At 42.2% G+C, this 24,363-nt stretch overlaps 1 protein-coding gene across 1 annotated transcript in view; it reads left to right on the top strand.

The window, feature by feature from the left end:
- Positions 1-24,363, top strand: part of CMYA5 (cardiomyopathy associated 5) — a 118,237-nt gene that overhangs the window by 13,925 nt on the left and 79,949 nt on the right. Inside the window, exons 3-4 of the mRNA XM_069749807.1 lie at positions 602-2,499; positions 21,492-21,587. Of these exons, the coding sequence (XP_069605908.1) occupies positions 602-2,499; positions 21,492-21,587 (1,994 nt within the window). The remainder of the gene's footprint in view (positions 1-601; positions 2,500-21,491; positions 21,588-24,363) is intronic.

Raw genomic sequence — 24,363 nt, 5'->3', positions numbered from 1 at the left:
ACTCTCCATGCTTGATTGGTGTCCGATAAGTTGGGTACATCACCAAAAGCCACCAACAGTGGCATCCAAGATGTGCATATGCACGCTGGCGTGCAAATGAAAGCAAGACCAGTATTTTGTGCTGCACCAGATGCTGCGGCAATTGGCTTGTAATGATGTCTTGACCTGTGGGATGTCAGTCAAGCCTGAAGAAGGAACAGCCAGTTTGACTCTTCAATGGAGCAGCTCCATTTCCATGACTCATTACTAGATAGGGTCCTCGATTTTCTGCCAAAGGGAAATACACAAATCTACCTTATGTCTTCTGAACTTGATAATTACTCCATATCACTTAGTTCTTAGGGTATCCAGCTATTTTAATTGATTAATTGCTATGCAGATAAAAGTCCTTAACTTGAACTTAAGTGGAATTGATATGCATGGTGGTACAAAATGGAGTAAGGCTCCCATAAAAATACAATTTAGCAGCTATTAATAAGACAAAGACAACTTAAAATCAACTTGGTGTTTTTATGGAATCCAGACATGTAAGAAATCTGCTCAATAATGGTGCCATTTATATTTATACTTACACGTTCTTCATTACTAATTTGTCTTCTAGAGCCTGACAACATGTCTAAGCAGTCTGAATTAGACAATCCCTGTGGAGATTCAACCTTGTGCCCAACAAAGAATATACCGGAAAAGCAATCAGTGACAAAGACAGTGCAGCAACCTCCACTGAAAAAAAACACAAATACCACAAAATCAAAGTTACGTGTCCCACAATCTTTAGCTGAAAGTAAAACTGAAATTATATCAATTAAGCATGATATTGACATCTACCCACCATTTGTCCTTGTAGAATTAAGCAGTGTTTTAGAACACATAAATAAATTATGTAATCCGGAAAAAGTTGCTGCAGAAGAGATCACAATTGAATCTCCTAACACACAATCAAATGTGTTTAGTATAGTTTCAGATGGGTCAGAAATATTAAATATCTTGGCCCCGGATCTAATATCTACTGTAGACCAGGAGGCAAGCAAAGAGATGGAAGACAAACTAGAGTACTTGGAGGAAAACCCCTTACTTATACCCAAACTGCCCTGTACAGAAGATGTGTCATCACCTTATAATTATGAGGAAGCTGCCCAAAATGGTAGTGGGTCAGTAGAAGATCAGATTAATGTCCCCGAAAATATACAAAATAGGCAAATGGATAAAGCTGGTAATGATATAGATTACTTTGAAAAGTTTACTTTAGTTGATAGCAAGGTCCCCGTTGAACCTTCCTTTAAAAGTCAAGAACCTGAAGCAAAAATAGTCAAAGAAGGACAACATGGTCCTTTCATTAAAAGTGAAACTTCCATTGACGATGACTATCAACTTTTGCAAAGCTTGGATGAATCATTCTACGGCGTATCTTTGGATGATGATGCCATTTTATTGCAGCAAGAGGCTACTAATCCAGAAAAGGCTATCACAGATAAAGGCTCCAAAAAAAATGTCAAGGATGTGAAAACAAATGAAGTATCCTTATTTAGTTCCGAAGAAGGAGTTTTGACCAAGTCATTCTTTTTCCCAACTTCTTACCCAGTGAACCACGAGCTTCTAGAAGAACCACCTGCTTTAGCTTTTCTTTACTCAGATCTTTATGAACAAGCCAGAGGAAGTAAAGCCAAGGAGGAACATGACCGATCAGATGCAGAAAGTACCAGTTCTGCACAGACTTTCCACAGCAGAATTTCAGATGACGATGGCACAGGAATATATTTTGAAAAATTTAACCTCAAGGATGAGATCCCAGCGGGAGGAGAAAAATCAGATGAAGATGATTTCTACAGCGATGAAGGAAGTGAAGAGGAACAGTACTTGAGTTATGAAGCTTTGTCGCAAGGGTCACTTGGTGATAAAGATACGACCCAGAATGAAGTAATCCTTGAAGACAATAAATCATCCTCACCTGCTCTGAAAAAATCACTTGGTGATAAGCAAAAAATAAAGAAGGAAAATCAGTATGAAGCTAAGGAAATTAAATCGGCGCACAATGATGAGGTTCGGTTGGATGACCAATCTGATTTGGCAAATAACACATATAAAGAACCGACAACAGGTAATAAACTTGTATCATCCCCAGCAGAAGGGAAAAGTCTACAAGATGAGGAAAATGCTGAGGACTTAGATTATGTGATTGTGTCTACAGATGATCTTGAAGACGATGACATTTCCTTAAAGGAAATAGCCTTTGAAGATCAAGAATCTTTAGGCCATGGTAGTGATTTGTTTCTGGATGCGGTACAAGCCACAGCTGAACATGAAGAATCTGGTTTTGAAGTGGTGGACCACGAAAGGAAATCAGAAGAAATATTAGAAACCCTTTTAACTGATGAAAAAAAGGCTCAGATTGATACTTATTGCAATACATGCAAAATTCCAATAATTGCCATTGATAAGGTTTTCGGTGACCACAAAGACCATGATGTCACAGCATTAAACACCACAGTGGATGAAATGACGGTAAATATTTCATCTATTTACACCATAATTTTGAAAAAATTAATTTGTTTGGTATGCACAATGGGCAGATCTACTTTGCTAAATATATTCTGATTCTGACTAATTTTCCACTAAAAAACTATCCTACATGCCTAGCTCCACATTGATGTGTTTTAATTAATTTCTGCACCTCTCTTGAGAAGTTTATTATGGCTGTCAAGGTCTTTGCTTGCTGTCTTTTAATAGAAAAAACTCTGCTGGTCATGTAAAGAACAAACAGGAGCACAGCCAAATGTTCACATGTCCTTTATGAAAGTCCGATTGCTTGTTCCCTTTTAGGAAAAGAAAAACGGAGTAAGTGATCTGTTGCCTCAGTTATCAAAAGAGAAGCAGAGGGGCCATATTGCCGGAAATTATTATGCGATCCATTTGGTGTCCATGGATGCAGAACGTTTTAATCCATAGTTAGAATCAGAACCCAGATGAACCCCATAATAATGAATCCGACCCCTTAGCTTCTGTTTACATAACTGAGGCAACGGATTAATTATTCCATTTTTCTGATCCTAAAATGGAACAAACACAACATTACAAAAAACATCTTTTCTAAATGTATCTGGTGTCCAGCACATAAGGACAGATTTTTTTATCCATTGGGAATAAGCATCACATTGATTGACTGCAAGCAGGCAGATTGCAATCTTTAGCTAATTAATATAGAATAATACCAAGAGGGGGATAGTCAGTAAGTAACAGACACTTCCAAAAAATAGGAAATCCCAAAAGCAATGGAAGCAGATACAGCCAAATAGATAATGATAACTTTTATTAGGAATGAATCCTACATGATAAAAAAAAGTTACACCACATACACACACATCTAGTTTATACCTTTTATTGTTAGATTATCTTTTTGTATGTATTTTTATTCACTTACTTTTACCTCACTGTGTATGGTATACTGTATATACTGTATATTCTAACTGCACATTTTTTAAATTACATTCTTCTATCTTTAATTTTATTTTTTTCTGGTTATCACTTTGCTACCTTTCATTGTTATATTTTTTCTCTGTGATCATTTTAATTTTCTTTTTATTTATTCATATTTTTTTCTCTCCATGTTTTCCTTCTTCTTCTTTATCAGTATTTTACTCTCTTTGTATATATTTTTACATATTTTTTCTCGCTTTTCATATATTTTTTTAATTTTTATATATATACAGTGGGGTAAAAAAGTATTTAGTCAGTCAGCAATAGTGCAAGTTCCACCACTTAAAAAGATGAGAGGCGTCTGTAATTTACATCATAGGTAGACCTCAACTATGGGAGACAAACTGAGAAAAAAAAATCCTGAAAATCACATTGTCTGTTTTTTTAACATTTTATTTGCATATTATGGTGGAAAATAAGTATTTGGCCAGAAACAAAATTTCATCTCAATACTTTGTAATATATCCTTTGTTGGCAATGACAGAGGTCAAACGTTTTCTGTAAGTCTTCACAAGGTTGCCACACACTGTTGTTGGTATGTTGGCCCATTCCTCCATGCAGATCTCCTCTAGAGCAGTGATGTTTTTGGCTTTTCGCTTGGCAACACGGACTTTCAACTCCCTCCAAAGGTTTTCTATAGGGTTGAGATCTGGAGACTGACTAGGCCACTCCAGGACCTTGAAATGCTTCTTATGAAGCCACTCCTTTGTTGCCCTGGCGGTGTGCTTTGGATCATTGTCATGTTGAAAGACCCAGCCACGTTTCATCTTCAATGCCCTTGCTGATGGAAGGAGGTTTGCACTCAAAATCTCACGATACATGGACCCATTCATTCTTTCATGTACCCGGATCAGTCGTTCTGGCCCCTTTGCAGAGAAACAGCCCCAAAGCATGATGTTTCCACCACCATGCTTTACAGTAGGTATAGTGTTTGATGGATGCAACTCCGTATTCTTTTTCCTCCAAACACGACAAGTTGTGTTTCTACCAAACAGTTCCAGTTTGGTTTCATCAGACCATAGGACATTCTCCCAAAACTCCTCTGGATCATCCAAATGCTCTCTAGCAAACTTCAGACGGGCCCGGACATGTACTGGCTTAAGCAGTGGGACACGTCTGGCACTGCAGGATCTGAGTCCATGGTGGCGTAGTGTGTTACTTATGGTAGGCCTTGTTACATTGGTCCCAGCTCTCTGCAGTTCATTCACTAGGTCCCCCCGCGTGGTTCTGGGATTTTTGCTCACAGTTCTTGTGATCATTCTGACCCCACGAGGTGGGATTTTGCGTGGATCCCCAGATCGAGGGAGATTATCAGTGGTCTTGTATGTCTTCCATTTTCCAATTATTGCTCCCACTGTTGATTTCTTCACTCCAAGCTGGTTGGCTATTGCAGATTCAGTCTTCCCAGCCTGGTGCAGGGCTACAATTTTGTTTCTGGTGTCCTTTGACAGCTCTTTGGTCTTCACCATAGTGGGGTTTGGAGTCAGACTGTTTGAGGGTGTGCACAGGTGTCTTTTTATACTGATAACAAGTTTAAACAGGTGCCATTACTACAGGTAATGAGTGGAGGAAAAAGGAGACTCTTAAAGAAGAAGTTACAGGTCTGTGAGAGCCAGAAATCTTGATTGTTTGTTTCTGACCAAATACTTATTTTCCACCATAATATGCAAAAAAAATGATAAAAAAACAGACAATGTGATTTTCTGGATTTTGTTTTCTCAGTTTGTCTCCCATAGTTGAGGTCTACCTATGATGTAAATTACAGACGCCTCTCATCTTTTTAAGTGGTGGAACTTGCACTATTGCTGACTGACTAAATACTTTTTTGCCCCACTGTATATATAGCACTTTTTCATGCTCGCCACTCGTGCTTGACACCTTATTTTTCCCCTATTCTTTTTGTGCCTCACACTACCTCACTTTGCACTGGATTTATATGTATTCTTTTTTTTATTAATTTATACTGTTATACAATATTTTAAAATATATGCTTGTTCTTTATTTATTTCTCTTATTTTGATATTTTTTTTAACTTTTTATTAAATAAATTTATTTTTATTATTTTTTTCCCTCAATTCTCAACTTTAAAAACTTTGTTGCTACATGGATATGTATATTTAGGGCAAATATATACAGTAGGGGATATTGAGATTCTTTATTGTTTTGATGTTTCTATGTGGCATTGCCGTTCCAGCAGCAGTTTTTATGCATTAGCACTTCACATTTATCTAGCAATGTCACTTTATCTCATGCTTCCTGTTTTTTTTGTATACACATACTTTCTCTTATGCCGTTGACATTATTTTGATACATGGATATGTACATTTAGGACAAATATTTACAGTGGGTTATACTGAGATTTTTTATTGGTTTGATGCTTTCATATAGCACTGCCATTTCAGCTCCAGTTTTTTGCACGAGCATTTTACATTTATCTAGCACTTCCACTTTAATTCATGATTCTTCTTTCTTACATATACTTAGTATATGCCTTTGACTTTATTATATCACCACTAGATGGTGGCCCGATACTAACGCATCGGGTATTCTAGAATATGTATTTATGTATGTATATAGCAGCCACATAGTATATAGCACAGGCCACGTAGTATATAGGAGCCATGTAGTATATAGCAGACAAATACTACGTGGCCTGTGCTATATACTATGTGGCTGTTATATACATACATATTGTAGAATACCCGATGCGTTAATACAGGCCACGCAATATATAACAGTGGCCACGCAGTATATAACACAGCCCAAACAGTATATAACACAGCCACGTACTATATAACACAGCCCACGCAGTATATAGCAGCAGGGCCGGCTCCAGGTTTTCGAGGGCCCCGGGCGAAAGAGTCTCAGTGGGCCCCCCCTTTAACAAATACCCCGATTTATGATGCCCAGATACGGCAGAGAAATGTATAGTACAATGCCAGATTTCACTTCTTACATGAGTGACAGCTATTGTAAATTCTGCAGTGTATATATACAGGAGAGGTGCTGTGCAGTGTATATATACAGGAGGAAAGGTGCTGTGCAGTGTATATATACAGGAGAGGTGCTGTGCAGTGTATATATACAGGAGGAAAGGTGCTGTGCAGTGTATATATACAGAAGAGGTGCTGTGCAGTGTATATATACAGGAGGAAAGGTGCTGTGCAGTGTAAATATACAGGAGAGGTGCTGTGCAGTGTATATATACAGGAGGAAAGGTGCTGTGCAGTGTATATATACAGGAGAGGTGCTTTTCTGTTTTGAGTTTTTCTATGAAATAAAGACTTTTCTACATAAACAACGTTGTTTGGTTTTGCGGCCCCAACAGATTTGTGCTACAAAGTAACAGGCGGCTCGGGCATTAATGAGGGACCTGATACTGAATCCTTTTCACAAAGCCTAATGACCCAATTAGTGCCCTGTCATTAGAAGCTCATTAAACGCCTCCCTGTCCCGAGCAGTCACGTACAGTATGGGGGGATCCTGCAGCCCACCCCCTGACTGCTCCATACCATACACTGCCCTCTGTCGCGCTCACTATTATCCTGTGCATTTCTCCACCATGGCAGCAGGAAATGTCTGCTCCTCTATTGGGTTGGAACCTGATTTAATCAAGGAATAATGTGGATTTGTTGCCGGTGGCCGCAGGGGAAGGGTTAAGTGATTCCATGTCCGTGGTGGGAGCAGTGGCAGCTGCTGGGACCTGGACAGAGACAACCAATGTTGCTGTGACTGCACAGTGTGATGTGGAGGAGAGAAGCTGAGACGCAGAAATCACCCACATGCCAGCACTGGGCAGAGTCCCTCCAGTCACCAGCCTGGGGCCACGGGGCCCCAACGTACAGCCCACAGCTCAGTTTTATCCATGGCAGCAGCTCCCCTTCTTCCTGGCATCTGGTTAACCCCATTTATGCGGGTCCGATTGTTATCTTTAAGGTTCAGCAATAACCTTCATACAGATGGGAAGGGGTTAAGCTTCTTCCTACCCCACTGGTGCAGGTTGGTGAGGAATGCATGTATTCTGGGGTTCTGGGTGAGCTGGGCGGCTGCAGGTTGCAGGCTGCTCTTCACCATCTCCTCCTCCAGACATCACCCACATTTTTAGGCAGCGGAGACAGCAGCAGACTGAGCCACAAGTCCAACCACTGCTGGATACTTTAGTTTGCACTCACTCAGGCACTGGTAGGACGGAGCTCCCCCGGAATCTGCCTGATAAGTTCAGCACTGCAGCCAGCCAGGGGCTCTCTCCGCCCACAAACAGTCACACTGGCTGCGTTCTCTTAACCCCTATGTGTGCCTGCCTGGCTGCACTAACTGAGTGAGAAGATGCTTGTGTCAGAGCTGGCACATAGGGGTTAAGAGAACTCAGCCAGTGTGACTTTGTGGGCGGAGAGAGCATGTTCTCCTGCTCTGCTCTCCCAGCTGTATCTATGATAGTGTGAGTGGGCCCCCCTCTCTCTCTAGGGCCCCGGCATTTGCCCAGGTGCGCCGGGTGCTGACGCCGGCCCTGTATAGCAGCCACGCAGTATATAACACAGGCGACGTAGTATATAACACAGGCCACGCAGTATATAACACTGGCCACGTAATATATAGCACAGCCCACGCAGTATATAGCAGCCACGTAGTATATAACACTGCCCACGCAGTATATAACAGTGGCCACGTAATATATTGCACAGCCCACGGAGTATATCACACAGCCCACATAGTATATAACACTGCCTATGTAGTATATAGCAGCCACGTGGTATCTAACACAGCCCACGTAGTATACAGCAGTGTGGGCACCATATCCCTGTTAAAAAAATAATTAAAATAAAAAATAGTTATATACTCACCCCCTGGGATCCACCGAAGCTCCGGCGATACGCGCGCGGCTGTCGCCATCTTCCGTTCCCAGGATGCATTGCGAAATTACCCAGATTACTTTCCGGCGGACTACGGAGGGTGAGAATAGCAGGTTTTTTGTTTTTTTTTAAATTATTTTTAACATTATATTTTTTACTATTGATGCCGCATAGGCAGCATCAATAGTAAAAAGTTGAGGACACACAGGGTTAATAGCAGTGGTTACGGAGTGCGTTACCCGCGGCATAACGTGGTCCGTTACCGCCGGCATTAACCCTGTGTGAGCGGTGACTGGAGGGGAGTATGCGGGCGCCGGGCACTGACTGCGGGGAGTAAGGAGCGGCCATTTTCTTCCGGACTGTGCCCATCGCTGATTGGTCGTGGCTGTTTTGCCGCGACCAATCAGCAACTTGGATTTCCATGACAGACAGAGGCCGCTACTAATGAATATCCATGACAGAAAGAAGGACAGACAGAAAGACAGAAATGACCCTTAGACAATTATATAGATTTTTATTTTTTCCCACTTCCCTCCGATTCCCTTTCCTTTCTTCTTTTTCATTATTCATCTTTTTATGTTTCACATCAGACTATAGATTGCTTGGTCCTTTTATTCAGTTGGTATCAGCCTTACTTTCTATTGTAATGGTATTTTTACTGTTTATTCTCCAAACATGCGATGCACGCTTTCTTTGGCTGGCCAGCGCACGATTGCCATGGCCTCACTTCCTTTGATGTTACACTTCCATCCCTCCTTCCAGATACTTAAGCGGTGTTCAGGGACCCGTATCTTTGGATGCTGAACCCAATGCTTCCGTTACACGGGTCTGCTGTCGGAATCACCTTTTCCACTTCCATCATTTATGATTCGTGAGTCCTCATATCAAAAGAACTTTGTGTGTCCCCTATTTACACCCCTGAAAGAAGCTAACACAAAACGCGCGTTGGGGTACTCTTTCTCACCTTCTCCAGGTTGTTCAGATTTTTACAATTAATTGATCATGTGACTCCTCTCTGCGCATATTTATTGATGATATATATTGTGCATTACCCACTATGGGATATTATTGATGAATTCTGTGGTGCCCTTGTCTATGCTATTCAATAGTCTCAGTATGATACGTAGTCTTGAGTCCTGTACGTTCTATTAGGACTACGTCTTTTTTTACTTTGTCCTACTTATCTGTGTTCTGGATAGGTGGGGTCTCTGTCACATTTCTCTCCACCCTTTTTTAAATTTTTTTATCATGTTAGATTAATTCCCAATAAAGGTTGTCATTATTTCATTGGCTCTAATGAATGTACAATGTATATTGGAAAAAGTGTATTCCAATTATAAAATAACCCTTAATGTAATTTTGCTCTATTTTATGTTGCTTATAGAACACTAACATATACTAAAGCTCTGTACAGAAATTGTCACCATTCACAATAGTCCCAGCCATACACACAAACCAAAACAAATTCAATAGAAATGTAAACTCATGCATAAGAGGGGAAAATATACAAAAAAGGGACACCACTACTAGACTTTGCTTATCAATGCCTCCAAGTAAAAAAAATGTACACTTACCTCCTGGACTGATGCTACTGCTCTTTTCTCAACCCGTGTCCCTTGCTAGTTTTGTGACAGATAATGGCCACTGATTGGCTGCAGCATTACATTTTGCCCAAGTGGAAGAAACACAGTTCTTCCACTTAGACAAAACTGTGAAGACTATAGTCAACCAGCACCCACTGATTGGCTGCAGTGGTCACAAGAAATTGTTTATGTCACAAGACCAGCAGGTAATACAGAGCTGAGAATGAAGTAGCGTCATTGGTCCAGGTGGTAAGTAATAATTTTTGTTTCCAGGAGCCTGGGGTCATTGGTGGTAGTAGTCCAGTAATGGACAACCCTTTGAAAGTCACATTGAAATCCACATTGCTGCAAGGCAATAATGCTAACTTCTGAGCAATGATATTACTTACAATAGGTCCCAGAGTAAAATTATCCTATTGTTTTCATTTTGATATCAACCTTTATTTAAAAATGTTTCATAGATTAGAAGGAGGAACTGTGATAATGTGAGTTATAGTCACCCATGTTCTGGTGGGAAGTAGTAATAGCTTTACTGGAAATAACAGACTGACATAAGAGAAAAGTAACTATAAGCTAATGTTCATTAATTCTAGAAAATGTACAAGTCTTTCCATTGCCTTAGCCTGTAATATGGACATTTTCTTCTCTTTAACAATATCTTCTTTGTGCTGCCCAGTACATGAGAGAAGCTGTAAATTCTAACTACATCAGCTCACAAAGGGCCTCCGTGGTTATGCTTGAAGCTAGCCGCTCCACTTATCAGGGTCTAGGCTCGCTGGTTTTCACCCTCTCACCCCTTTAAAAGAGATCTGACCTTTGCTACAGGGGCCATCAGCTTGCGTATGGAGAGGAGCTCCTGATTGGTGGAGGTGCCAAACAGTCAGAAACAGAGTCAGGGACAAAGACAGAATTGGATCCAAGAACATGGTCAGCAATCAATATCCAGGGGTTAATTAGGAAAATGGTTGGAATGATGGCCAGGTCAGAACTCGGAATTAGATATCCAGAAGGACTCCAGAACAGTATGGGGAAAAGAGGCAATTTTTTAAAATTTGTTTTTCAAAAAGGCAAAGGATTTAGGAGATGTAAATAGGGTGTGGGGAGCGCCCAATTAATGCTGAGTCCATGCATTGATTGGAACTTTCTGTAAGCTTCGTAGTGTGTAACTTGTGCCACACATCATATCTGGAAGAAGCAATTGGCACTAGAATGGGAGCAATTGAGTTTTTGATTTAAAGCATAGATGAGAAGTTCACTTGATATAAGCATAGCTAAACTTCACATATATTCTTCATATTGTCTTAAAGGGAACTTAACAGCTGAAACATGGTGACAAATCTATGGGAAGCATGTATCAGGCACTGGCTGTGTAAGCTACAGGTGGTGTAGGATGGTATCCGTGGATGAGGTACTCATCTCCTGCGTCTCGACATGTTACATAAAAGTGGAGGTCCTGGCTGGGTGTGTGGGCTTGTGTACACCATGCAGGCCGCATGTAACCAACGACGCAGGTTCACCAGACCAGATTTTAACCAGTTCATGAAAGGAGACCACCATTTAAAATTAAACTTCTTTTTATTGAAGAATAACTTGATATGAACTATACACAGCAGATAGTAGGCATTTATCTTCATGGATGTTTGTTTAACAACAAGTGAGCACACTCATCTCCTTCTTCTCTGAAAACACTCTTATCTTCTCTTACTTCCTCTACTCTTTGCATAGTCCAGCACACTATCTTGGGAGCTTCCATTTCCCTCTGTGGTGACCACATGGGTCGAGGAGTAAAGGTACCGTCACACTAAGCGACGCTGCAGCGATACCGACAACGATCCGGATCGCTGCAGCGTCGCTGTTTGGTCGCTGGAGAGCTGTCACACCGACACCTCTCCAGCGACCAACGATGCCGGTAACCAGGGTAAACATCGGGTTACTAAGCGCAGGGCCGCGCTTAGTTACCCGATGTTTACCCTGGTTACCGGCATCGTTGGTCGCTGGAGAGCTGTCTGTGTGACAGCTCTCCAGCGACCAAACAGCGACGCTGCAGCGATCCGGATCGTTGTCGGTATCGCTGCAGCGTCGCTTAATGTGCCTTTTCTTCCCCGACCAGCGACATCACAGCAGGGGCCTGATCGCTGCTGCCTGTCACACTGGACGATATCGCTAGCCAAGACGCTGCAACGTCACGGATCGCTAGCGATATCGTCTAGTGTGACGGTACCTTAACGCTACGGACTCTAACAGCTACTCTCAGTTTCCAGCCCACAAGAGTCATAAACTCCCAATATGGCGACACTTGAGTTTCTTTACTATAAACGCTTAGTAGCTACAATCACATACATGTTCTCTTCCTTTTGCTTCCCTTTACTTTTGCCTTCCGTTACCTCTCCAATGTAGACTCCGTACCATCCTGCTACATTTCCTTCCCTGACGCTGATATTGTTTCTCTCACTCTCTCTGTCCCGATTCCGGACTGCTACTCGCTTCTCTTCTCTAACAGAAAACAACCCCTAATACTAAAAATATCTTTATTAACAGTAATTAAAAACAACAAAGTGCATACAAATCCATCACCAAAAGAAAACACTTGAAAATAGAAAAAGAACCTAGGGAGGTGCCTGTCCCTAATAGCCTAACACTTCTCAGTACCCCACCTACCAGCGGAGGTTGGCACCCTAATCCTGCGCAGTGGCGCCCCCGCTCAACGTCGATTGTCCCTTCTAGTCTATTAGACTCTATTAAGAAGGTAAATAGAAAAATGTAGTGAAAGGTGGAGGGTGTGGATATCAAGATAAATACTGTCCCTCAAAATCACCCTACCTACCAGCGGGGGTTGGCACCCTAGACCTGCGCAATGGCGCCCCCACTCCTCGACGGCTGTCCCAATATAACTGGCCCTGGCAGAAAAATTTCCGACCCTAGTGATGGTAGGGTACTGAAAGATGTGAGAACCAAGTGAACCAGGAGAAAGAAGAAAAAAAAAAAAATCAACACTTAGAGGGTATAATAACCCCCCCAAAAAAATAGATAATGTTAGGATAACACCCAAAATGTTGGCTATATTAAATCTACAATAAATGGCCTTCCACTATAGAAGATATTCAGCCACAATACTTACTCTCAATACCACTCCTCCAAAATTGGTTTGGAATGAGAGAGAGGGAGCCAAAAAAAAAAAAAAAACACACCTCAAAACGGGGGTCTAAGAATGTAGCAATAAAAGATTATTTCACTGGTGTGCGAAATAACACAGTCCTAGGCTGCCATTGTTTGAACAAAAAGTGTAATATAACCTGCTTAACCCCTTACCGGCATCGGACGTACTATACCGTCCGATGCCGGCTCCCCTGCTTTGATGCAGGGCTCCGCGGTGAACCCGCACCAAAGCCGGGACATGTCAGCTGTTTTGAACAGCTGACATGTGCCCGTAATAGGCGCGGGCAGAATCGCGATCTGCCCGCACCTATTAACTAGTTAAATGCCGCTGTCAAACGCAGACAGCGGCATTTAACTACCGCTTCCGGCCGGGCGGCCGGAAATGACGTCATCGCCGACCCCCGTCACATGATCGGGGGTCGGCGATGCTTGTGAATGGTAACCATAGAGGTCCTTGAGACCTCTATGGTTACTGATTGCCCGTCGCTGTGAGCGCCACCCTGTGGTCGGCGCTCACAGCACAAGTGCAATTCAGCAGATCGCTGCTATGTAGCAGAGCCGATCGTGCTGTGCCTGCTTCTAGCCTCTCATGGAGGCTATTGAAGCATGGCAAAAGTTAAAAAAAAAAGTTTAAAAAAATGTGAAAAAAATAAAAAAAACATAAAATAAATCAATAAAAAAATATCAAATCTACGCATATTTGATATCGCCGCGCTCAGAATCGCCCGATCTATCAATTAAAAAAAAGTATTAACCTGATCGCTAAACAGCGTAGCGGGAAAAAAATTCGAAACGCCAGAATTACGTTTTTTTGGTCGCCGCGACATTGCATTAAAATGCAATAACGGGCGATCAAAAGAACGTATCTGCACCGAAATGCTATCATTAAAAACGTCATCTCGGCACACAAAAAGTAAGCCCTCAACCGACCCCAGATGATGAAAAATGGAGACGCTACGAGTATCGGAAAATGGCGCAATTTCTTTTTTTTTTTTAGCAAAGTTTGGAATTTATTTTCACCACTTAGATAAAAAATAACCTAGTCATGTTTGGTGTCTATGAACTCGTAATGACCTGGAGAATCATAATGGCAGGTCATTTTTAGCATTTAGTGAACCTAGCAAAAAAGCCAAACAAAAAACCAATGTGGGATTGCACTTTTTTTTGCAATTTCACCGCACTTGGAATTTTTTCCCGTTTTCTAGTACACGACATGCTAAAACCAATGATGTCGTTCAAAAGTACAACTCGTCCCGCAAAAAATAAGCCCTCACATGGCCAAATTGACGGAAAAATAAAAAAGTTATGGCTCTGGGAAGGAGGGGAGTGAAAAACGAACACGGAAAAACGAAAAATCCCCCGGTCATGAAGGGGTTAAACAAACCACAAATATTGCACTCAGAAATTTATCCACTAATGAAATGTGTCATATGTCTTGCCTTATAGATATCACATATTATATGACATAGCTTATAGCAGGCTACCACAGATTAGATGCACACAAATATTGCACATTGCCCATAATCGTCATCAAATGAGTCATATTTCCCAATATAACGCTTGATACAAAAAAAAAAAAGATACTCCCCGAGGTGGTGTCCTGGTTCACACAATACCCAGTGGGGTCATGAAGCAAACATGCTTGTTTCTCTGGCTTCAAAATTATAAGACCCGCACTCTGCAAAAAGAGGCCAATCCCTCAATTTTGCAAAAATACAAAAACTCACATTCTAAGATAGATAGGCATACAACAGTCTCATAGCTCGACGCGTTTCTCCTCCCAAAGGAGGTTCATCAGGAGTGTGTTTATCAATAATGTAAGAGACCGCTACTTAGCTTTAAGTTTATTATTATTATAAGTTGTCCATAATGATACAGGACCGACACGCCAGGCAAGTACCTTCCAGATTAAGTGCCACTTAAAGGCACTTTGTTGTTTTTAATTACTGTTAATAAAGATATTTTTAGTATTAGGGGTTGTTTTCTGTGAAATTGTTCTATTTATTAATCCCTCAGTATTTTTTTATTTTTTTTCTGTGAAATTCTTCTCTAACAGGCGTTTACTATCTGAGGACTTTACTCTGCACACTCTGGGCTCTTTCTGACTCACTACCAAGAAATCCTTTCTGATCCTGCTGCAGAGCCCCTCCCTTTCTGGGTTAAATTCTGGACTATCTTACTCTACTCACTGTCTGTTGCTGGGCAGATGTTAATGGAATGCTTGCCAGGGCCGTTGGGATACTCGGTACCGGGTCCAGTACTTAAGGGGATGTGTCACAGCCCTGAGCACCCATGTTAAGGGAAAAGTCTTTAAAGGGGTATCATGAATAAAGTTTGTTTGTGATGCCACCTGTGGTATTTGGTCAGAGGTGATCGATGCTGCTTAAAGGGGTCCTCTGGGGTGATCTTGTGGCAGCAGGGATGGTATGGCTTCCCACAGGTGAAGGTGGGTCCCCAGGGCTCCCGGTGTATAGATAGAGATGGTGGGTGGTGTAGCAAGAAACAGAGGACACAGGTTTGCAGTCTCTCTACCTGGTTTACTGATGAATTCAGGCACCCACAGTCCAGGGGTTTATAAGGGGCAGCTGTTTGGGGCTCCAGTCCTTTTTGGAAGTGCATTTGGACAGCAAGGTGGATTGCTGTTAAGGGAACTAGAGAAAAAAAAAATCTATAAATCTTCAGCAGAGCGAGTGTGAGCGAGCTGAGTGTGATCTGAGCGTAAGTGTGAATGGCGGTAAGTGTGACTTGTGATTCAGTGACTTTGGAGTCAGGGAGTTTCTAAGGGAGGAAGTACTGAATTGCTGTCTGCTTTTTTTTGTTTTTTTTTTATTAATACTTTGTATTTATTTTTTTTTATTTTATTTTTTTTTTTTATTTAACTTTTCTGTCTGGTGCAATCCCCATTAGGAAATGTGCTCCACTCTTGTTAATGCCATCCAGTGCACATCTTGCCACATGTATGCAATCCTTGAGCAGCCGATCGAGGGTGCATACTGCTGTGCGAGATGTGGGCACGTTGTGCATTTGGAAACCCAGATTCTGACTCTAAATGTGCAGCTGGCAACACTGAGATCCATAGACAATATGGAGAGGAGTCTTCTGCTCACGGAGCAGACGCTCAATGGGACAGATGAGGGGCGGGGATGGTAGGATGGAGCTGCAGGATGGCGAAGTAGAAAGCTGGGTGACAGGAAGCGGGGTAGAGGGAAGAGTGCCAGGGAGGCTAGTCCTGATCTGGAACACCCCAATAAGTTTGCTAAGTTGGTAGATGAGGGGGGTGCCAGTACAGGGGTAGCACTGCTGCAGCCAGGCATGTCCTCTGAAAGCCGGGGGAGTGACTGCTCCAGTAAGGAGGGAAATAGGAGAGCAGGGCAGGCCAGACAGGTGCTAGTAGTGGGCGACTCAATTATTAGGGGAACAGATAGGGCAATCTGTCACAAAGACAGGGATCGTCGAACGGTGTGCTGCCTTCCTGGCGCTCGAGTCCGACACATCGCTGGTCGGGTGGACAGATTATTGGGAGGGGCTGGTGAGGACCCAGCGGTCATGGTGCACATTTGCACAAATGACAAAGTTAGAGGTAGGTGGAAGGTCCTTAAAGATGATTTCAGGGAATTAGGCCGCAAGCTGAAAGCAAGGACCTCCAACATGGTATTTTCCGAAATACTGCCTGTGCCACACCAGAGAGGCAACGGGAGATTAGGGAGGTTAATAAGTGGCTCAAGAATTGGTGTAGGAAGGAGGGGTTTGGGTTCCTGCAGAACTGGGCCGACTTCTCAGTTGGCTACAGGCTCTACACTAGGGACGGGCTGCACCTCAATGGGGAGGGGGCGGCTGTGCTGGGGGAGAAAATGGCTAGAAGGTTGGAGGAGTGTTTAAACTAGGAATTGGGGGGAAGGTAATCATTTTATAGGAGGGGAAGATAGTGCAGATAGAGACCTGGGCACAAATAAGGAAGTTGGGGGTGGCGGTGGCATGGGGGGTGGGGTTAGAACAGTTAATAATTTAAGAAAGAATAGAGGTGCAGAGAAGAACATCAAGTGCATGTATACTAATGCCAGAAGCCTTGCCAACAAAATGGACGAATTAGAACTAATGTTGTTGGAGCATAATTATGACATGGTGGGGATATCTGAGACATGGCTGGATGAGAGCCATGACTGGGCTGTTAACTTGCAGGGCTATAGCCTGTTCAGAAATGACCGTACAGATAAGCGAGGGGGTGGGGTGTGTCTATATGTAAAATCGTCCTTAAAACCCATCCTGCGTGATAATATAGGTGAATTTAATGAAAATGTAGAATCCCTGTGGGTGGAGATAAGGGGAGGGGGAAAAAATAATAAATTACTGATAGGGGTTTGTTATAAATCTCCAAAAATAATGGAAGCAATGGAGAATATCCTCGTAAAGCAAATAGATGAAGCTGCGACTCAAGGAGAAGTCATTATTATGGGGGACTTCAACTACCCTGAAATAGATTGGGGAACAGAAACCTGCAGTTCCAGCAAAGGTAATCGGTTTTTGACAACTATGAGAGACAATTACCTTTCACAACTGGTTCAGGACCCAACAAGAAGGGAGGCACTGCTAGACCTAATATTAACCAACAGGCCAGACCGCATATCAAATATAAGGGTTGGGGGTCACTTGGGTAATAGCGATCACAAAATAATAAGTTTTCATGTATCCTTTAAAAAGATGTGTAATAGAGGGGTTACAAGGACATTAAACTTCAGGAGGGCAAATTTCCAACGGATGAGAGAGGATCTTGGTGCAATTAGTTGGGACGATATCCTGAGACACAAAAATACACAAAGAAAATGGGAGACATTTATTAGCATCCTGGATAGGACCTGTGCACAGTACATACCCATTGGGAATAAACATACTAGAAATAGGAGGAAACCAATATGGCTAAATAGAGCTGTAAGGGGCGCAATAAGTGACAAAAAGAAAGCATTTAGAGAATTAAAGGAAGTAGGTAGTGAGGAGGCATTAAATAAATACAAAAAATTAAATAAATTCTGTAAAAAGCAAATCAAGGCAGCAAAGATTGAGACAGAGAGACTCATTGCCAGAGAGAGTAAAAATAATCCTAAAATATTTTTTAACTACATAAATAGTAAGAAACTAAAAAATGATAGTGTTGGCCCCCTTAAAAATAGTCTGGGTGAAATGGTGGATGAGGATGAGGAAAAAGCCAATATGCTAAATGACTTTTTTTCATCAGTATTTACACAAGAAAATCCCATGGCAGACAAAATGACTAGTGATAAAAATTCCCCATTAAATGTCACCTGCTTAACCCAGCAGGAAGTGCGACGGTGTCTAAAAATCACTAAAATTGACAAATCTCCGGGCCCGGATGGGATACACCCTCGAGTACTGCAGGAATTAAGTACAGTCATCGATAGACCATTATTTTTAATCTTTAAAGACTCCATAATAACAGGGTCTGTACCACAGGACTGGCGTATAGAAAATGTGGTGCCAATATTCAAAAAGGGGACAAAAACTGAACTCGGAAATTATAGGCCAGTAAGCTTAACCTCTACTGTGGGTAAAATCCTGGAGGGCATTCTAAGGAATGCTATACTGGAGTATCTGAAGAGGAATAACCTCATGACCCAGTATCAGCACGGGTTTACTAGGGACCGTTCATGTCAGACTAATTTGATCAGTTTCTATGAAGAGGTAAGTTCCGGATTGGACCAAGGGAACCCAGTGGATGTAGTGTATATGGACTTTTCAAAAGCTTTTGATACGGTGCCACACAAAAGGTTGATACATAAAATGAGAATAATGGGGATAGGGGAAAATATGTGCAAGTGGGTTAAGAGCTGGCTCAGGGATAGGAAACAAAGGGTGGTTATTAATGGAGCACACTCAGACTGGGTAGCGGTTAGCAGTGGGGTACCGCAAGGGTCAGTATTGGGCCCTCTTCTTTTTAACATATTTATTAATGACCTTGTAGGGAGCATTCAGAGTAGAATTTCAATATTTGCAGATGACACTAAACTCTGCAGGGTAATCAATACAGAGGAGGACAATTTTATATTACAGGTTGATTTATGTAAACTAGAAGCTTGGGCTGATAAATGGCAAATGAGCTTTAATGGGGATAAATGTAAGGTCATGCACTTGGGTAGAAGAAATAAGATGTATAATTATGTGCTTAATTCTAAAACTCTGGGCAAAACCGTCAATGAAAAAGACCTGGGTGTATGGGTGGATGACAAACTCATATTCAGTGGTCAGTGTCAGGCAGCTGCTACAAAGGCAAATAAAATAATGGGATGCATTAAAAGAGGCATAGATGCTCATGAGGAGAACATAATTTTACCTCTATACAAGTCACTAGTTCGACCACACTTAGAATACTGTGCACAGTTCTGGTCTCCGATGTATAAGAAAGACATAGCTGAACTAGAGCGGGTGCAGAGAAGAGCGACCAAGGTTATTAGAGGACTGGGGGGTCTGCAATACCAAGATATGTTATTACACTTGGGGCTATTTAGTTTGGAAAAACGAAGACTAAGGGGTGATCTTATGTTAATGTATAAATATATGAGGGGACAGTACAAGGACCTTTCTGATGATCTTTTTAATCATAGACCTGAAACTAGGACTAGGGGGCATCCTCTGCGTTTGGAGGAAAAAAGGTTTAAGCATAATAACAGATGTGGATTCTTTACTGTAAGAGCAGTGAGACTATGGAACTCTCTGCCATATGATGTTGTAATGAGTGATTCATTACTTAAATTTAAGAGGGGACTGGATACCTTTCTGGAAAAGTATAATGTTACAGGGTATATACACTAGATTCCTTGATAGGGCGTTGATCCAGGGAACTAGTCTGATTGCCGTATGTGGAGTCGGGAAGGAATTTTTTTCCCCAATGTGGTGCTTACTCTTTGCCACATGGTTTTTTTTTGCCTTCCTCTGGATCAACATGTTAGGGTATGTTAGGTTAGGCTATGGGTTGAACTAGATGTACTTATAGTCTTCCTTCAACCTTAATAACTATGTAGATCACAGATGCAGGTGTGGTCCGGCCAGCTTGGAAGCGAGTTGGGAGTCCCCCTTACCAGGTGGGGTTGGAAGCCTTCCCACTTGTGCTGTGGTGTAGTCCCTTGCTGCCTTAGGCCTCACACAAGGTCCTCGTGTTCTCTCTGTCCTCCTTGCAGGTAGGACACTATACGTAAGACAGGTAGCTCGAGCCTTTTTTACAGGATCTCTACCATGATCCGGGCTCTATGTTCTATTGTGTCCTCAGGTTTCTATGGCAGACAGGTGACTTGTAGTCCAGCTGTCCTGACGGTTTCTGCTGTGAGAGGTGGAGTTCGTCACAACCTCGGTTTTCCGGCTACCAGTATCTGCGCTCAGTAGGGAGGTAGCTTAGTAACCGCTAACTCCCTAGTTCTTCACTCTCCTGCACTTCACTTCCCCTCCACGCTCTCTACAGCTTGTCCAGCTTTCTGTTCTATCTCTTTCCTTTCAGGAGCTGCAGCACACTCGTGGCTGCACGATCCCTCTTGTCCTCTCTCCCCTGTCCCTCTGACAGACTGTCTTCAGTTCCTGTCTCTGGCAGACTAACTAACTTTCCCTCCAGACCAGACTATATATAGGGGAGCCAACCACAAACTGGATCAGAGTTCCCCCTTCAGGCCTGGAGTGTTAACATGTTGCATGCTTGTGATTACCTGATAAAAGAGATCCTTCCTCGCTTCCAAGAGTGACATCTCCCCGTGAGGAAAGCAATGTCACTGTAACAACCAGGAATCTGGGGTGTCACATTAACAATGTTATTGTCATCTTGTGGCTATTATACTTAACATCACATAACATTACATATCACACAGTACACATTACACTGTACAGTGTAGTGTAGTACACTACATTGTACAGCATTACATGTAGGCTTCTCAAGTGGCGTGGACAACGTGCCCATTCCCATACAGCTGCATGATTTCAGCCTGATGTGTTTGACTCTGAAACATTGCAGCGTTTCAGAGAAACACATACTTTCAAAGCTGCCGGGGACCAAGCCGCACAGGAGAATAATCAGACAGGTAGGTCCCCAGCGGCTCCACTCTACCCGCTGCCTTGGAGTGACAGGTTTCTCCCCATGTACATACACAAGGAGAGACCTATCACTCAAATTGAGCAGGCGGCAAGAACCCACCTAGGGCCCACCTGGCTTATTAGCTTCCAGTGTGGCTCGGTCCATGGTGGCTTTTAGAGTACATTTTTTTCTAGAACTCTACAGAGACAAAACGTCAAACGTACATTGCTGAAAACAAGCAACCAGTGTCTGATACATTCTGCCTGTGGATTGGACAGCATGTATCAGCTGTCAGTATCCCTTTAATGCATAGTAAAGCCCGACAATAAACAATGTATTTACTATAAATTATTGCTTTATTTGTAGAGTAACTTGGAGAATCTCTTGGAGAAACTGCAAGAAAGTTCACTGAAGACAGAAGATTTTGTAACAAGAGTAGAAGCATTGTTTAATGAGGTTGAAGTAAGTAACTATGCTGTGAACTGTTCATAGATTCTTTACTGGTTAATGGGTGCAGTCTTGGATTGTCCACCTTTGTCTTGTCATAAGGTGTTACTAAAATAAATGATCTTCATTCTGAACTGTGATGATATGCTAAGATTACAAGAAATAGCATACCATCTTCCAGCATTCCCACTGCACAGGGCAGTGACACCGTACTCTGCACAGTGGCTGACCAGGAGTGCTACTGCACTCTGAAATAGTCAAAGATCCTGCTAAGAAAGGGGTTGGTTATCAGAAGTCTCAGAGACTGGACCACCCATCTTAATATTGTGGCATATTCTAATAACATGGGCATGGGCATTTAGGTGTTGAAAATAGGCATCTTGGGTTAATTGAAAACTCTCTCTACTTCTTCATCACAATGTCTTGATATATCATGCAGACTGATGCATTTAGAAGTCTTTCCCAATCCACATCGTAAATACAGCACAACACAACTGCAGAAATATCAATCAATTTAGTAATTTTTTCAGTTTTTTTATTCCTATAGCCAGCATGGTAAATACATATCTAACAACATTCCACACATTGATAAAAGGAAACGTGATCAGGAAGGGTTTGAGCATATTGAATATGATTTGTGACATCTGAAGTAGTGGGGGCACAACACATTTTACCCTCAGTTGATAAAGCAGTTATAGCATAGCCAACTAAGTCACTAAGAGTGAATCCAAGAGGGACATGTGGTTCACCATAATTGGTTAATACGTATTGTGAAAGTTTCTAAAGCTCTTTTCTTACAGGGTTATTTACTAAAATCATAGTGTGTTCTCACTTTTCTGTACATGTGAGCACATACAACCTATTTTTAAATCTGCTCTAAATTGCAGCTGTCACCTCCATAATTATTATCCCCTTGGGCTCTCTTTAACCTCCAATTCCAACGGATCCATCCGCCAGTAGTTCATGATCTTGCTCTGAAGATTCCCATGAACCACCAATGAAATGTGAAATTTGGAAATCGAAATTAATATTGGTCAATTAGTGGTTCATAGTCACTACATTCAAAGCAGATAGAGGGGCCTGCAGCACTGAGGAGAAGCAGTTTGCTGCTGGGAAATACGGTTTTAGTTGATAATATATAACTATGAAATTCAGATCTGGGAAGGAGATGAAAAACACCCCTTAAATGTACAAGAAAGAAATGTTATGTTAGCCTTGTACTTCATATTAATAATAGACATGTAAATATTGTGTTTTGTAAAGACAATTATTGGCATTGTGGGGTTATTCTTTGAAAGAGAACCTGATAGCTGATACATGTTGCCCGATCCACAGGAAGTCTGTATCAGACATTGGCTGCACAATTTCAGCCATATATATTTAGGTCTGAAACTCTGCGGCCTTTCAGAAAAAAACACAGTTTAATAATTACTGGGGACCAAGCGGAGAAGGAGACTAGTCAGACAGCTAGATCCCCTGCGGTTTCTCAATGCCCACTGCCCTGGAGTGACAGGTCTCTCTCTATATGCGCACGCAGAGACAGACTTCAGGGCAGCGAGCAGAAAGAAACCACCTGGGGACCTGCCTGTCTGACTATTCTATGCAGCTAGGTCCCTACAGACTATTACCGTAAATTATGTTTTTCTCTGAAATTCTGCAGCCTTTCAGAGTTAAACATACATGGCTGAGATCATGCAGACAGTCTCTGATACATGCTGCCTTTGGATCGGGCAGCATGTATCAGCTGTCAAGTTCCCTTTGAAGGCTTTTAAGTTCACACTTGCGTTGTGCAGTCCGTTCAACAGATCCGTTAAACGGACTGCACTAGCGCAAGTGCCGACGTTTGCATTGCGCTAGTGCAGATGGAGCATCTGCTAGCTCCATCTGCGCTAGCAGTGCGCTAGCAGTGACGGACCCGGAAAAGCTGCAGCCTGCATCTCGGGTCCGTCACTCAATGACGGCACATCACTAGCACACGCCCATTGTCGGCTTGCGCTAGCGATGCGTCCGCCATTGAAAGTAATGGCGGCATTAACGGACTACGTTACACCGCATTATGCCGCGGTGCAACGTAGTCCGTTAAACGGGTCACACTAACGCAGTGTGAACCCAGAGTCCCACAATATCAATCATAGCTCAGTGGTTTAAAAGCCCCAGATAAATTAACTTATGGGATGAAATCAATTACCAAAAATGCTAATATCACCCCCTTAATATCTGCATGTCATAGGCTTTACCATGTTGCCCATGGATGTGTTCTGTAGTTCTTTTTAGACAGGTCACACTGGCTCAGCAGACATCTGCTTTCCTTCTACGGGCCTGCTCTTACTGTGCAATGAGCTGACGCATGCATGGTGGCACCATTCTGTGTGTACGTGATGATGTCAAAGGAAGAAAGCTATCTACAGACTGTGACACTGTGTGAAAGACGCAGCTTAGCAAGCACAGAAGCGTCAACTGCTATACCACTATTTCTTTTTAAAGGCTTGAATATTTATGTCCATATTTGTTAACATGGACACCTCCTATGTATAAATACAATTTAAATAAAACTAGGCCTTTATTTATACTATCTAAAACTGAAACTGCCCACAGCAACAAATCAGAGTTCATCTTTCATTTTTTAAACAGCTCTGGTAAAATGAAAGCTGCACTGTGATTCGTTGCTATGGGCAAGAGCTAGGAGAGGATGCATAGTGTAAATATATGTAAAATACATACAGGATTCTTTGGCGGAGGATGGAGGATTATAAACCTTTACAGAAAAAAAGTTACTTATATTTTTATGACT

Source organism: Ranitomeya imitator, chromosome 1 (genome assembly GCF_032444005.1).
Source record: "Ranitomeya imitator isolate aRanImi1 chromosome 1, aRanImi1.pri, whole genome shotgun sequence".
Lineage (NCBI taxonomy): Eukaryota > Metazoa > Chordata > Amphibia > Anura > Dendrobatidae > Ranitomeya > Ranitomeya imitator.
The sequence above is the reverse complement of the archived record's forward strand: the minus strand, read 5'-3'. Positions and strand labels throughout refer to the sequence as shown.